Source organism: Rhinopithecus roxellana, chromosome 1 (genome assembly GCF_007565055.1).
Source record: "Rhinopithecus roxellana isolate Shanxi Qingling chromosome 1, ASM756505v1, whole genome shotgun sequence".
Classification (NCBI taxonomy): domain Eukaryota; kingdom Metazoa; phylum Chordata; class Mammalia; order Primates; family Cercopithecidae; genus Rhinopithecus; species Rhinopithecus roxellana.
This window is the reverse complement of record NC_044549.1, coordinates 116,556,446-116,572,388: the sequence shown is the minus strand read 5'-3', so window position 1 is coordinate 116,572,388 and position 15,943 is coordinate 116,556,446. Positions and strand designations below refer to the sequence as shown.

At 40.3% G+C, this 15,943-nt stretch overlaps 1 protein-coding gene across 4 annotated transcripts in view; it reads right to left on the bottom strand.

The window, feature by feature from the left end:
- Positions 1–15,943, bottom strand: part of PLD1 (phospholipase D1) — a 223,365-nt gene that overhangs the window by 71,641 nt on the left and 135,781 nt on the right. For 3 of the 4 annotated variants that reach the window (XM_030929418.1, XM_030929427.1, XM_030929423.1), the window contains exons 14-18: positions 14,685–14,885; positions 13,452–13,665; positions 12,762–12,875; positions 3,136–3,264; positions 2,018–2,136 (exon numbers count right to left, since the gene is read on the bottom strand). In XM_030929418.1, the coding sequence (XP_030785278.1) occupies positions 2,018–2,136; positions 3,136–3,264; positions 12,762–12,875; positions 13,452–13,665; positions 14,685–14,885 (777 nt within the window). The remainder of the gene's footprint in view (positions 1–2,017; positions 2,137–3,135; positions 3,265–12,761; positions 12,876–13,451; positions 13,666–14,684; positions 14,886–15,943) is intronic. The other variant, XM_030929431.1, reaches the window with a different exon arrangement.

Below are 15,943 nucleotides of genomic sequence, written 5' to 3'. Positions count from 1 at the left end.
ACTTTGTGATTATAAAATAAATTTATGGCGGGGCGCAGTGGCTCACACCTGTAATCCCAGCACTTTAGGAGGCCAAGGAGTGGGGATCACCTGAGGTCAGGAGTTCAAGATCAGCCTGGCCAACACGGTGAAACCTCCATCTCTACTAAAAATGCAAAAATTAGCCAGGCATGGTGGCGGACACCTATAATCCCAGCAACTCAGGAGGCTGAGTCAGGAGAATCACTTGAACCTGGGAGGCAGGGGTTGCAACGAGTTGAGATTTCACCATTGCACTCCAGCCTGGGTGACAAGAGTGAAGAGCGAATCTCCATCTCAAAAAAAAAAAAAAAAAAAGAAATTCAGGTTAATTTGAAAAAGGAAAAGAAAGATGTTAATGGACATTTCTAAGTGAAGGGCTACAGATTATTTGTGTTTGTTTTCTATTTCTCATAGTCCTGTTTTTACCTTTTGTAGGGGACATATTGTTTTATATTTATAAAGACAGGTTAAATATAATCTGTAGTTATAGGAGTTTATAATTGCAAAAATGAGACTATTGTTTTATAAACTAATTTTTTACTGATTATGTTCTAGATATCTTGCCACAGCAATATAGTGGGATATCATTATTTTTAATAACTTCATAGTAAAATGGTATAAAAGAATCATTTAACAAATTCCTATTAGTAAGGATTTCTGTTATTTCTAATTTTATTTGAATTATCAGAAGTCATATCAAAATAAATTACCGTATTGGATTATGGCTTTAGTTTGAATACCTGGAAATAGTTTTTCTGGATCAAAGATTGCATACTTTAAAAAAGACTTATTGGTGTTATACCAATTTATCCTCCCTGGGGCAGCGTGTATGAGCACACCACAAAAACCACTCCAAACCTAACTACAGGTATTAGCAGAGATTTTTATCTTTGCCAGTACAGCAGGTTAAAAGTAACACCCCATTTATTAATCCATCTCCCCTAAATTTTTGTTAAAAAATTTCCATTAGAATGTCCACTAAATTTTTATAATCCTCACGTGAATGAAAAACAAAGTGAGAGTCTAAGTGGTTGATAAAACTAAATTCTTTTTCAAAATCACCAAGGGGAATCACGCCTCATTATCACTTCAAGTAAATAAAGTGAAACTTTAATAACACCTGAATATGTACCTTCCTTTTTTTTTTTTTTTTGAGACCAAGTTTCGCTCTGTCGCCCATGCTGGAGAATGGCATTCTCTCGGCTCACTGCAATCTCAGCGTCCTGGGTTCAAGTGATTCTCCTGCCTCAGCCTCCAGAACAGCTGAGATTACAGGCACCCATCACCACGCCCAGCTAATTTTTGTATTTTAGTAGAGACGGGGTTTCACCATGTTGGTCAGGCCAGTCTCGAACTCCTGACTTCAGGTGATCCACCCGCCTAGGCCTCCCAAAGTGCTGGGATTATGGTCGTGAGCCACCGAGCCTGACCTGAATGATATGTACTTAACTTATGAATGTTAGGTTTGAATGTTAGGTCAAGTTCTTACAAATAATGAGGACACAATCTGGAGAAAAGGAAAATGGCCCCACCTTCTTAACATTGCTTGGTTTGCTCAGAACCAGCTCTCAGAATCCTGTACCAATATAAACCCATTGCAATTCCAGGATTGGACGGGACTTTAAAGCTCAAGCCCTCTCATCTAAACAAGGCTCCCATCCTGCTATAACAGCCCTGCAAATGACTACCGAGCCCGGGCTACCAAATGCTTGGTCAACACTGTGTCCAAGGTATTAACAAAATTAAAATCAGGACCCACACAGCAGCACCTATCCCTAGGCACTCTGAATTGTCTATGGTGTGGACATTCAGAAATGTTTCCCTCTTTTCTTGCCCAGATGCCCAGGCACCCTGACATCAATGCAGCCAACAGCAGAGCGGTGACACAGTTGTGGCCACGACAATCTCTTCTTGCCAACAGCCTCCTCTGAACCTCTTCTCTAGTTAGGCCTGCCTCTCTTCATGTGAATAAATCATGATAGCAATATCCAAGTACTTTCGTGAAGTTCCAGCGCTGGATGAAGTGACGTGCCACATCACGAGCCGCCTTCCCGTGGACTGCAGAGGCAATGTCATGCCAGGGCATCCGGGGCATGGAGTACCTGTCAATGAAATCTGCCCAGGTGCACCAGGCAAGGATCAGTCATTAACTTCCGTGCTGGGGCAGAGGCTCTCTGACTCCAACTACCATACTAAAAGGAAACGTGGGTTAGTGCTCACTAGGTACATATTTCTTGGTTTGCACAGAACAACGTTTTTATAATCAAGGGAAACAGATTTCACATGCAGGGACATAGCCTCCCAGACACCTCCCCAAATATGTTTCCATTTCACTTAGGATTAGATAATCACTAGACATGGCAAGATGTGAGTTGGTACAAATTATCTAAAGCTGTGTGTTTGATATTATATTTTTAATTTTTTATCCTGTTGAAACAATGGCAGGCAATGCCATCTCTATCTCCTCTTAAACATATAAACGCAGTGATAATCTGAAAATATGCCAGTCTCATTTTGGAAATGCAGGAAATAAGCAGAATAGAAGATGATCAAAGGGAGCCTCATTTCCTGAAAAATTACTGATTATTACCCCAAAAATGTGCCTATAACAAATCTGGAGGTTTCAGATAGTTCAGCTCTATTTCGTGTTCTTTTCTTAAAAGAAAAGTTTTGCCGGGCGCGGTGGCTCAAGCCTGTAATCCCAGCACTTTGGGAGGCCGAGACGGGCGGATCACGAGGTCAGGAGATCGAGATCATCCTGGCTAACACGGTGAAACCCCGTCTCTACTAAAAATACAAAAAAACTAGCCGGGCGAAGTGGCGGGCGCCTGTAGTCCCAGCTACTCGGGAGGCTGAGGCAGGAGAATGGCGTAAACCCGGGAGGCGGAGCTTGCAGTGAGCTGAGATCCGGCCACTGCACTCCAGCCCCGGCGACAGAGTGAGACTCTGCCTCAAAAAAAAAAAAAAAAAAAAAAAAAAGAAAAGTTTTAAAAATTTTTCAAAAATAAACAGAAGCAAAACAAAAGTCATTTAGATCATGCACGTGTGTACTTGTTGAGATGCTCAAAGGTAAAAGACAAAATATAACCAGCACCCCACCATCATAATACTCACCAGCAAAAGGTTTATCAAGTTGAACCCAGTCTTTGAAGACGAAATTGCAGTAGTCCTTTCCATGCCAGAATCTGGTTTCCCCATGCAACTCTCCCACACCTGTCTGTAAACTGCGGATGGACCCGGTATCTGTGAATGCAGCAGGACCCCCTCAGGGACTGTTGTTCAGGGGGATCCCAGAAAGGGAGGCTCAACTCTCATTTATTAAACACGTAAAAGCTTCTTAATTTCTTAAGATATCACTAGGGTGGCATATGTCCATTGTATTAGAGGCTGTGAGCTAACAAGGTTTTACAGTCCTTACAAGTTTACTTTTAGTGGGCAACTAGGGCTGTAACAAGATTCATCATCAAACAATGAAATTTGACCTCAGGCAGTTGAGTAACTTATTCCCACCACCTACCAGATCACTGGAAGAACTGATCACAGAATTAACTGTGAATAAAGAACTCACAAGGTGGCACTATGAGAGAGCAGTAAAGCTGTTGGGGGGCTTTAGGGGGTAGACGGGGAGGGGCGGGGGGGCAGGTGGAGAAACCTGAGACGCAGAGGCAATAAAGATACCATGCCACTTCTTTTTCCTCAACCAACATGGTGCACACCTGATGCATAATTCTTTTGCATTGAAGCAAGAACTTCAAATTTACAGATAGCCCATGTTCCAGCCCTGGAATTAACTAGCTAAGTGACACTGAGCTTCAACTTTTTAGATCATAAGTCCATTATGCATCAAATGAAGAATTTGGCCTAGATAACAGCTAAAATCTGTTGCGCTTTAACATTTATATACTTCAAATCATAGATGGCATTTCTAAAAAATACGGCAACAACAGATGAAAGCTTATGATATAGGTACAAAAGCAGCAATCTATTGTAGCATTTCACAAAGAACTATGCTGAGACCATTGACTTAAGGCTAAATACGAAGACAATGAAGTAAAAAGATTAGCAGAATTACAAATCACAAATGCAGCGCTTGGCACAAAAGAGGCATTTAACAAATAGACACTGAATGCAAAAATATGTGTTGAATGAATAAATGGTACTGCTTGCAGTAGCCAGTGAGAGGGCTGCACTGGTCCCGCCACCAACACACTGTCCCAGAACTGTCTTTGTAAAATGCACTCTTTGCTTAAAACCCTGGAAGGTTCACATACTGCCTACAGGAAGTTCAAGTCCTAAGGGCTTAGTATGCATAGAAGGCTCTTCCCAAAGTGGTGCCAAACTCTTTCTAGCCCTTGTTTTTCCCCACCCAACCCCAGGCCCCATGTAAAGCACATGTTTCACTGTATTTTAACAGGTGTGGTCTGCCATGTCTCCATGCAGTCGGCACATTATTACTTCTCCCTGAAATGCTCCTTTCTCCCTCTTGGCCTGGTATCCTAATCATCCTTCAAGAGCCACATTAGCTGTCACCTGCTCTAGAGAAACCTCCCAGCTCCCTGTAAGGAAGAGGCAGTCACTAGCACTACTGTCATCCCATTAACAACTGCCCCAACACCTTTAACTCTGTGACGCAATTGTATCAGGTTCCCGCCCTCCATCAATGCCTCACCAGTCTATAAACTCTTTGGGAGTGGGAACCAAATCTCCTCACTGCCAGTACCGCCAAGCATCCAGGCAATCAATAAATATTTGCAGAACAAATGTTTTTATGTAATCACCACACACAATGCTAATATTCTATCTCAAACTGAATCATTAACCTTCCAAAGGCTATTGAAATTTTCTATAGAAGAAAAATGACTTAAAATGCCATAGATTAGCAAAATGAAATCATGTTAAAAATAGACTTCTATTGACTTCTCCCAGTGATTTATTTTCCTGCTTTATAAGACTGAAAGGCCAAAGTGCAGGTAGGCCTGTTTGCTCATCTACAGGCTCTTTGTTGTTAACATGCACTTTGTAAAAAGAAAAACAGAGAGTGAGAAAAGAAACAAAAGGGACCAAAAATGAGATAAATAATATTTCAAATTCCAAATATAAAAAATACATACACAATTTGCTTTCATCAGTTGCAAAACTCTAAGCTAAGGCTTTACATAAACGCACATACACTCATTTAAAAATTAACTTTCATCTAACAACTAGTTATGATAAGGAATATAAAGGAAATTCTTAGTCTCAGGAAATTATCTTGGTACTAATTGAATTCAACCTGCTCATAATTCAAATTTGTTTTTGTTTTTGGCTATGGCCTAAAAACTATTCCACATAAATTAGGGTCCTTCTCAGTACAAATGAACTCTTAAGGCAATAGAGCCAAATATTAGTTCCTGTGAAAACACGGCTCAGAATTGCATGAGCATGGATGAGCAGGTCGAGAGGACTTCTGATGTCAACAATGCTGATCCAAGGGGGTCTCATTAGGTTGCTATCTGGCTCCCAAATGATTTCATAATTGCACCTGCCTTATCTTTTGGCACAGATTTGTCATGCCAATCTTCTGCATCCTCCTCTGTCAGTGGCTCAGATTCTGACTGCTAAAGTTTATGAGAAGGGGGTCTTCTTGCTCCTTGCCTGGTATCCTCTGGTCTTGCCACATCCTCCTCCTTTTCTTCTTTTGTTTTCATCTCTTGCCTTCCAGGTCTCCATTGTTCTACCATTTCTTCAGCCTATGCCTCTTGTTCTTCTTTCCTAGCTCCTCCTCACTAACAAGGTTTCCCCTTTCTCCTGTCTTTCTTTTCTTTCCTTTTTTTCTTTTTTTTTTCTCTCTCTCTCTTTTTTTTTTTTTTTTTTTTGAGACTGGAGTGCAGTGGCATGATCTCTGCTTACTGCAACCTCCGCCTCCCGGGTTCAAGTGTTCAAGCAATTATCCTGCCTCAGCCTCCCGAGTAGCTGGGATTACAGGCACACGCCACCACGCCCAGCTAATTATTGTATTTTTAGTAGAGACAGGGTTTCACATGTTGGCCAGGCTGGTCTCGAACTCCTGACCTTGTGATCCGCCCATCTCAGCCTCCCAAAGTGCTGGGATTACAGGTGTGAGCCACCACGCCTGGCCTCTCCCATCTTTTTCTATACAATTTCTAAATGTGCACCTGCAAGCTTGGCCTCTGTTTTGGACTCCAGATCTAAGGTCACTTCCAGTGCGTCACTTGACATTGTTTACCTAGTTCCCACCAGAACTTTAAAATTATGTCTGACACTAAAATCATTATCATTCCATAAAATCAAGTCTTTCCTTGAGATTTCTGCTGAGTATAGTAACTCAAGCTCAAACCTCTGAATCATCTTTGGTTCCTTTATTCTTCACGGACTTCTCCACCCACCTTCCCATGGCTTCCCAGATCATGATGCCTTTGGAAAAAGGTTCTCCCATTTACTTCATTCTTGAACTCACTGACACAACCTTGTCAGACTCCCTGTGTCTCTATTATAAATGCTATAAAGCCTCACCCTTAATTGCTCCCTGCCCCTAGGGATTTTCCAACATTTAATGGAAGAGGTGCAATGTCTCAGTTTGATTTTCAAAGTCCTCCGTAAACTGGTACAGATATATCCCACCAGCTCAATCTGCACAAATTAGCCCTTAACCACAATTCCAAAACTCCACAAGTTCTAACAATTCAAATGTTTTTTCATAGCTGATTTTCACAGCTCATTTCATAGCTCCCAGGTCAGCAAAACCTGGCCTGAACTGACAAGAGGTTATTTATTATCTTTATTGATCCCACTTGGTGTTGCACAAACATAAATGGTTTTCCTACATTCCAGGTATTTCCTGGATGCTGCTGGGAGGGTAACATAGTAGAGGGTATAGGTATTGTATTACCTTTCTAAAATCCAGAACTTTCTGATTTCTGAAATCTGATTCCAAAGATTTTGTATGAGAGATTATAGACCTATACGTATCTACCATATTCTACACTCAGGTCTGAGATGCTGAAATAAATACTTTTGCATTTCCTATATCTGTGTCTTAAGATGTAGTATCTACCTAAAATGCCTGTTTTTCTACTTTTTTAGTCTCTACCTACTGAATTTCTACATATGTTCAAGGCCAGTTCCAATACAGGCACTCAACAAGTTATATTTTTAAAAATATTTTGGTTTTCAAAATTTTTTGGGATTTAGAATTGTTGTTAAGGGTTTGTAGACCTGTATGTCATCTGTGGATCAATGATGACTCTTGCAGTAGGAGTATCTTCCCTCAATGAATGACTAAAATATTAGGTTTGTAAAATATTTAAAACTCATGCTCACCTATTAGATAATAAGCTATTTAACAGCACAAAATGAATCTTATACATCCTATCCATTGCATTCCTAAGAACAGTTTAGAAACAGCTTAATATTATCCCTTATGACTAGACACTCAAATGTGAAAAGCCTGTCTCAACTAAATTGCAAAAATAATTTTTCCCTCACTTAAACATCAGCACACAGTTGCTGAATAGCATTAGGAGAAACACCTAATGTAGATGACGGGTTGATGGGTGCAGCAAACCACCGTGGCACGTGTATACCTATGTAACGAACCTGCATGTTCTACACGTATCCCAGTACTTAAAGTATAATAAATAAATAAATAAGAGGAATAAAATTCAACACTTTAAAAATAGTATCAAGCAAAATTCTCCCTCTTACAACATAATTCTGAATGAAAAAAAAAAACGTGAAGATGGCTGAGTGATTTTGAAAAACATATATTACAGATATGATTCCTAACCACGTTTTCAGTGCAGTTTTTCTATATAAAAACCCATAGTGATGTTCACTCCACACTGATTTCTGTATGACACCAGGGAGGTTTAATAGGAGCCCAATTCAACATGGTCATGTGCAGTCAAGTGAAATTGATATTGCAGAGAGGCTAACTCTCTTTGCATTCTCAGGACAAGGAAGTCATTAACTTAAGTTCATATTCAGTTCTAAATTTCTAACGAAGAGTCACTCCATGCTTAATTTGTTTTACAAGGCAACCTGAGTTTTTAAGGTTTTACATGATTTAAATCTAGTGCCTTGCTCTTTAAACTTCCTTCATTATTTTTAGTAGAACTTTATTTATTTATTTTTTGAAACAAGTTCAGAAGGACTCCAATATTTAAAACAGATACAAGTGGGATTGTTCCGGTTGAAGAGGTACCAAAAGCAGTGGGAGGGTCCTGGGGCTCACCTACCTCAATGTTCTCCTCAAAGCCTTTTAGGAACTCCAGGATCCAAGGAATCGAGTTTGGAAAGCACTGCTCTAGAAGGACCCCACTATCCTTTGGCTTTTCTTTTGAGGTAAACAAATTGTTCTCATTTTAAAAAATTAAACTTGTATTTAAATTTGATTATAAAAGTAAAATGAAAACAGTACCAACAATGTGGGAAAAAAATAAATCACCTCAAGCTCCATTTTCCTAACAAAGATAGCATCATTGAACGTCCTTTGTCAGCTGCCTTCAGGAACATATCTTGACACAGTGGCAACTGTCCTCAAACTTTCCTTGCTCTTCCCATAACCATCTCAATTCAGTTCACGGAAACTCCATCTTTCCAGTGGGGCCAAAGATTTGGAGTCCTCTCCATCTCTCACATCTCATATCTAGTTCATCGGCAAATGCTGTCAGCTCGACCCTCAAAATATATTCATAACCTGCACAGTCACCATTTGCCACCCTGATCTGCTCTGAAGAATGATCCTTGGAAAATGTAAGTCAGCCCTTGCCTACCCTTTGCTCAAGACCATGCGATGACTTCCTGTCTCACTCAGGGTCAAAATCTTACAGTGGTCTTCAAGACCTCACATAACCCACCCCGGCCTACCTCTCTGATTTTGTTCTTATCATCCTCTCCTAGCCCACTTCACTACAGCCGTATTCCTGGAACACACCTGTCCCCTCTGCCTCATGGCCTTTCCTATTTGCTATTCCTTCTGTCAGAAACACCCTCTCTCAGACAGTTTCTTATCCTCATTCTTCTCCTTTAGATGTCAGTTAAAAACTAACCTCATGAGAGACGTATTCTCCGACCAGCCTTTACAAAATAGTAACTTCTCCTGTGCCCTTCCTCCCTTATCATGCTCAACTATTCTCCATAATTATCACCACCTGATATAATGTGTTTGACCCTCTATTTGTACACACAGTTCTCATCCTTACCACCCAACTACTTAACTGCACTTCATCTGCTTTATTCACTACACCTCTAGAACCCAGAATAGTGATTGGTATATAATAGAAACTCAATAAATACTTATTTAATTAAATAAATAAATCTTCTATGTTTATTTTTGTATCCCCAATTACAGTTTTAATCATTGCCCAGTTCCATCAAAGAGATGAACCATTTGTTACCATTCGTTATGTTCTTCACCATTTCCCTACTCTTTGATGTTTAGGTTGTTCTCTCTCTCTCTATCTCTCTTTGTCTCTCAACAATGCTGCACTAGACATATATTCAGTGTATCAGTGATTGGTTGTAAACAGATGTCAAGGGTACTTTTCATCAGCAACAGAAAACCATACACATGTATGATCAGTGTCTCAGATCACCCCTGTGGATATCACCCCTCTCAACCTGCGGTAGGTGTGAGTTACTTACTGGACTCAGCACTTCACTCACACCTTTTCCACTTGCTCTCAATCCTATTGTCAGCAACACTATCAGTCATAATTCAGATCTATAATCTTCAGGGTTGGCAATCTCATTTCCTCCACTTCATTTTTAACTTCAGTAATAAAGCAGCAAAGTTATACATTGAAATGATAAGGCACTACCTGGAGCTGTTTCCAACCCTTTATCTCTAATATCTGCCACTGCATGCACTCCTGGCTTCCTGGATTTCCCAGAGGCCTCCTACTTCCCAGGACTTTGAAGCGTTGTCAAGCACAGGAATTAATGGGAGTTGTCCCCGAATCCACACACACATCCAGTACTAGCTGTATGCTAAATAAGAATGTCTCCCCATATTTGTTCTCTATTTTTATTTTTTATTTTTATTTTTATTTTTTGAGATGGAGTCTCGCTCTGTCGCCCAGGCTGGAGGGCAGTGGCCGGATCTCAGCTCACTGCAAGCTCCGCCTCTCCGGTTTACGCCATTCTCCTGCCTCAGCCTCCCAAGTAGCTGGGACTACAGGCCCCTGCCACCTCGCCCGGCTAGTTTTTTTGTATTTTTTTAGTAGAGACGGGATTTCACAGTGTTAGCCAGGATGGTCTTGATCTCCTGATCTCGTGATCCACCCGTCTCGGCCTCCCAAAGTGCTGGGATTACAGGCTTGAGCCATTTATTTTTATTTTATTTTTTTATTTTTTTATTTTTTTTTACTATTTTTTTTTATTATACTTTAAGTTCTAGGGTACATGTGCATAACGTGCAGGTTTGTTACATATGTATATTTGTGCCATGTTGGTGTGCTGCACCCATCAACTCGTCAGCACCCATCAATTCATCATTTATATCATGTATAACTCCCCAGTGCAATCCCTCCCCCCTCCCCCCTCCCCATGATAGGCCCCAGTGTGTGATGTTCCCCTTCCCGAGTCCAAGTTTCCTCATTGTTCAGTTCCCACCTATGAGTGAGAACATGAGGTTATTTTTATTTTTTAAAAATTTAAAAATTGTTTTTGTGTGTGTGAGAAAGGGTCTCCCTCTGTCACCCAGGCTGGAGTGCAGTGGCATGATCTCAGCTCACTGCAATCTCTGCCTTGCAGGCTCCAGCAATTCTCCCGCCTCAGCTTCTGGAAAAGCTGGGACGAGAGATGCAGGCCACCACGCTCAGCTAATTTTTTGTAGAGATGGGGTTTCACTACATTGCCCAAGATGGTCTTGAATTCCTGGGCTCAAGCAATCCTCCTGCCTCCGCCTCCCAAAGTGCTGGGATTACAGGTGTGAGTCACCGTCCCTGGCCTCTTCTCCATTTTTAAATGTATATTGATGCTGTTATGATTTATAAAACATAAACTTATTTAACAGTTACATTGAAGTTTTAGTTCATTGTGTGTAGTTGATTACTGCATTTTTTAAAATGCAGGGTATCTGGACCAAACTTGTCCAACCCATAGCCTATGGGCCACATGCAGCCCGGGATGGCTTTGAATGTGGCCCAACACAAATACACAAACTTTCTTAAAACATTATAATTTTTTCGCAACTTTTTTTTAGCTTATCAGCTATCATTAGTGTTGGTATATTTTATGTGTGGCCCAAGACAATTCTTCTTCTTCCAATGTGGCCCAGGGAAGCCAAAAGATTGGACACCCCTGCCCTAGGTGAAAGAATGCTGGGAATCCCTACTCAAAGTCCAGCATAATTTTTCTGGTTCATTAGCACCTGCAAGCCACAGGTGACTCACATTCAGGCATGTGTGCTAGACTGTGACTCTCATCTGCTAAACAGTACATGAGAGCCCTGGCCTTAGGTTCTAGCCAAAAAAGTATAACATAGTGATCTTCATTTCTGCTAGATCACAAGTCTTAATCATGGGCACTGGGAGGATGATAAATTGGAACGCCATTGGGCAGGACATGTATCATCTCTAACCCTGAATGTCTTCATCTGTAAAAAGAAGATGACAATATTACTACTAAGCACTGCAAGTACTCAGGGCAGTGATGGATACAGTCTGCATAAAATAAATGTTAGCCTATGATTTTACTAGCGTCATTTATTATGATTACTTATCTCCATATCTGACCAGTGGCCAAATGCTTCTTTATTCCCACCACAAGTGAAACTTATTAGTCATTCATTAATTCCTCGAGTATCTGGAGTATCTTCTTACCAACGGCTATCAGATTGTGATTTTCTGAAAATTCACATAGCATGACACAACACATCCACCCAAAGGCCTTCAAGATTTTTAACTGACCAGGTGCGGTGGCTCATATCTGTAATCCCAGCACTTTGGGAGGCCGAGGTGGGCGGATTGCTTGAGGTCAGGGGTTCAACACAAGCCTGGCCAACATGGCAAAACCCCATCTCTACTAAAAGTATAAAAATTAGCCAGGCACGGTCATGCCCGCCTGTAATCCCAGTTAGGGATTACTCAGGAGGCTGAGGCAGGAGAATCGCTAAAACCCGGGAGGCGGAGGTTGCAGTGAGCCAAGATGGCCCTACTGCATTGCAGCCTGGGTGACAGGCAAGACTCTATCTCAAAAAAAAAAAAAAATTAACCGAATAAAATTCCAACTCCCAAATGTGAATGTCATATATCTTCCTAGTCTTATATCAAAAACTGCATCTTGGCCAAATAATGCATTTTACACAATCTGAAAACAGTTGCTGCTTTCCCATTCCGGCACCTTTGCTCAACTCACCTCCCTCGCAATGACTTCCCATCACCTACCCCAATTATTTCCAGGTCTAACCCAAATGTCCCCTCCTCAAAAAGTCTTTCTGGACCATCAGAGAGGAATTCCTCCCACCTTCCATAGAACGTCCACAACACTATTGAATTGCATGTGCCATGCATTTTCTCTTATTAGGTCTGTTTTGTCTTGGCTGCTATAAGTTCTTGGGGAGTAGGGATCTTGGATACTACAGGATGCTTTGCATAGAGCAGGCTCTCAATAATATATGTAGCATAAAAACTGCAAACAGAAAGCCAATCTGGAAACACATTCACTATGCCCATGCAGCAGACAGCACAACCAAAGCTCAAGCCTAAGGGAGTTCTGCCACTTCACAAATCACTTACCAGCATTAGGTCTAGTGAGTCCTTGCTCAGACTCACTGGATGGGCGAAAGAGTTTGAAGTGGGGTTTTAAACCATGGATTAAATTGTGATGACTTCTATAGTGATTAAAACAACCTAGAGAAATTGAGAATTTTTTTTTTTATAAAGAAATACAGATATCAAATTTTCTAAACTGGAAAGCAAGGTTGATCATTTTTAAAACCAGACAGGGCTATAACATCAGTTATAAGATTCTGTGCAACAGAAAATTGTAGGGCTTTACAATGGATTTCAAAGGAATAGTAAATTTACAAGATGTAGAAAGTCTGATGCTTGAAGATATAAGCTTGATATATTTCTGGATAGGATAATAAATGTAATTTCTTCTGAGAAAAGTTTATAAAGTACATCTAATACCTTTTTCCTTTATGGCTTGGTGTATTTTAGAGACCCTTTGTCATTCTGCTACCATTAGAAGCAGTAATCGTGGTCGTTATGACTTTTGTGTGGATAAAACAATAAATCTGCTCTAAAATGAGGCAAACAAAGCCACAAAATGGCATGAGGTTGAATAGAATGATATAGCGACCTCTCAACATTGCTCATTCTACTCCATTACAGAAAGACAGATTTTAAAAACAGGTATGTAGTGTCCGGCTATGGAAGAACAGTGGGTAGTTAAGATAAATTCTAGCAAAGGCCATGACTTACTGGAGGTGCTGTCAATGCTGCTGATGCTATCTGCGTTGTGCAGGTGGTGCCTGTGGAGCTGCCTGTAGAGACTAAATTTGGAGAACTTTCTTGGCTTTCCTATTCCTTTCAGTTTTGAATCCACATCATCAACACTATTCCGGATGGGCAGGTTTTGATCAGGCTCATTTTTATCTTTGAGGCTTAAGGATTCCATAGACTCTGTTGCGGCAGGCTGAGAAAATTATTTGTGTAAACAAAGACACTGCATAAGACATGCTGCAATGTGGTTCTTTAATTCAAGTAGAACTGAGTATAAAGTTTACAAATGATGGAGGTTCTGTAATAGACATGCAATAATGTCTGAGGTCAGCCACAGGGTAGTGGTGAATTCTTGTGAACTGTTTAAAAACTACCAAAGGAATAGGAGGAGTTCTGCTCTGGCTCTTCTTTCAGTAGGTCAAATTCTTGAAATTTCACTCCAATTAATCTTTTAATCTCAAATACAATTACATGGGTTACATTCACTGTTGAGCTCCTGAACTTGTTCCTCCGATAAACATTAAGTAAGCAAGGCTTCCTCTGTCAATCATTTTCCCTATTCCCTATGCACTAAATTGCTATTTCTGCATAAACGAGTCACCATTTCCAGCAGTAAATAAGATGAAGCCCATCAAATTTTTTAATAAGTGTATTCATATTCTGGCAGTCATTTAGTTGAAACAGCAAGCAGATTGATATACACTTACAGATATTTTGGCAGCTCTATTTAAAAGGCACTTTGGGAAGTTATTCACTTCTGGCTCAAATTCCCTCTAAATGACCCCAGACTGACCTATCCTGTTTCTGTATATCTTTAAGTAGGAACTTTCCAAAAACTGTGGCAGATACTTAAGGTTTTTTAATACCTAAATCTCAATTGCCACATATTTTTGTTTATGAATCTTATTTCTGAATAAAAAATAAATCTTAATTTAAATGGAAAACAAAGCTGAATATGGGACAGCCAAAATTCCACTGAATCTGTTTTCTTTTCTTACAAGAGAAGAACAGACTCAGCAATGCTAAGTTACAGCTAGCTGGGGGGGAGGCTGGTATTTGAAACCAGGTCTGTCTCATGATTGACTTAATGTTCTTTTCCCCTCCAAGGAGACACCATCTCTTATTCAATGAATCAATCAGTCATGCTATTAATACAAACTTATACAAATTACATTTGTGTTATACATTTCCATAAAGGTGAAATATACTTACTGGGAGGGAACACAGTGATGGTCCTGAAGTGACCCGCTTCACGCTGCCCACGTCTGTGAGTCTGTGCTCATTGTCATCCCACCTTCCATAGGCCAAGTCAATCCCTCCTACAAAGGCCACCGATTGGTCAATGATGACAAGCTTCTCATGGTGAGCCCACAAATAGACGGTGGACGACACATGATCCGGATGTCTCATCACCTTGAGAGGGAAAAATCCCCACTGATAATATGCTTTTAAAATGTCCTTCCTGTCATAATGAAATAGGTCTGCATTCTCCCTGAAAAGCATTTTCTATAATTCAAATACTAAACCGTACAACGTATACACCAAAGAAAATCATTTTATTCTCAGCATTTAGCAAACAAACAAACAAAAAAAAAGGCCCCTATTTCTCCTATTTACTTTTCAAGCTCCCACGTCCATATACTATATTTTGGGGCAGCCGCCACTTAGCTTGAGGTCTGGCAATACATTAGAAAACAGTCAGCTCAATTTGATAGCTGGTCCCCTTCCCCCTGTAAGGATTAAGTTAAATTCAGTACTGAAAAAAAAAAGCTAAAAATATTTAACTACTATTTATCTCTGGAAAAATTTGCAATGCATTATATTGATATTTTGTCAGTTGTTGAATTGAAATACTAAGCATATGAATATAGGCATATAGATATTTTGGCAGCTCTTTATTTAAAAGGTACCTTGAGAAGTTGGTAACCTCTTGCTTTCAAAATTATCCCAGTCTGACTTCTTATTTTCATTTGCCTTAAGGTAAAAAGATTACAAAAGCTTTGGCAACTACTTTCTTCTTTCCTTCCTTCCTTCTCTTTCTTTCTTCTCTCTTTTCTTTCTTTCTTTCCTTCTTTTTCTTTCTTTCTTTTCTTTCTTTTTCTTTCTCTTTCTTTCTTTTCTTTCTTTTTCTTTCTCTCTTCGTTCTCTCTCCTTCCTTCCTTCCTTCCTTCCTTCCTTCCTTCCTTCCTTCCTTCCTTCCTTCCTTCCTTCCTTTCTTCCTCTCTCTCTCTCTCTCTTTCTTCTTTTTCTTTCTTTCACAGACTGTCACTCTCACTGAGGCTGGAGTGTAGATGCGTGATCATAGCTCACTGCAGCCTTGAACTCCTGAGCTCAAATGATCCTTCTGCCTCAGCCTCCTGAGTAGCTGGGACTACAGGCGTGTACCACCACGCCTGGCTAATCTTTTTGTTTTTTGTAGATATGGGTGCCTTGTTATGTTGCCGATGCTGGTTTTGAACTCCTGGCCTCCA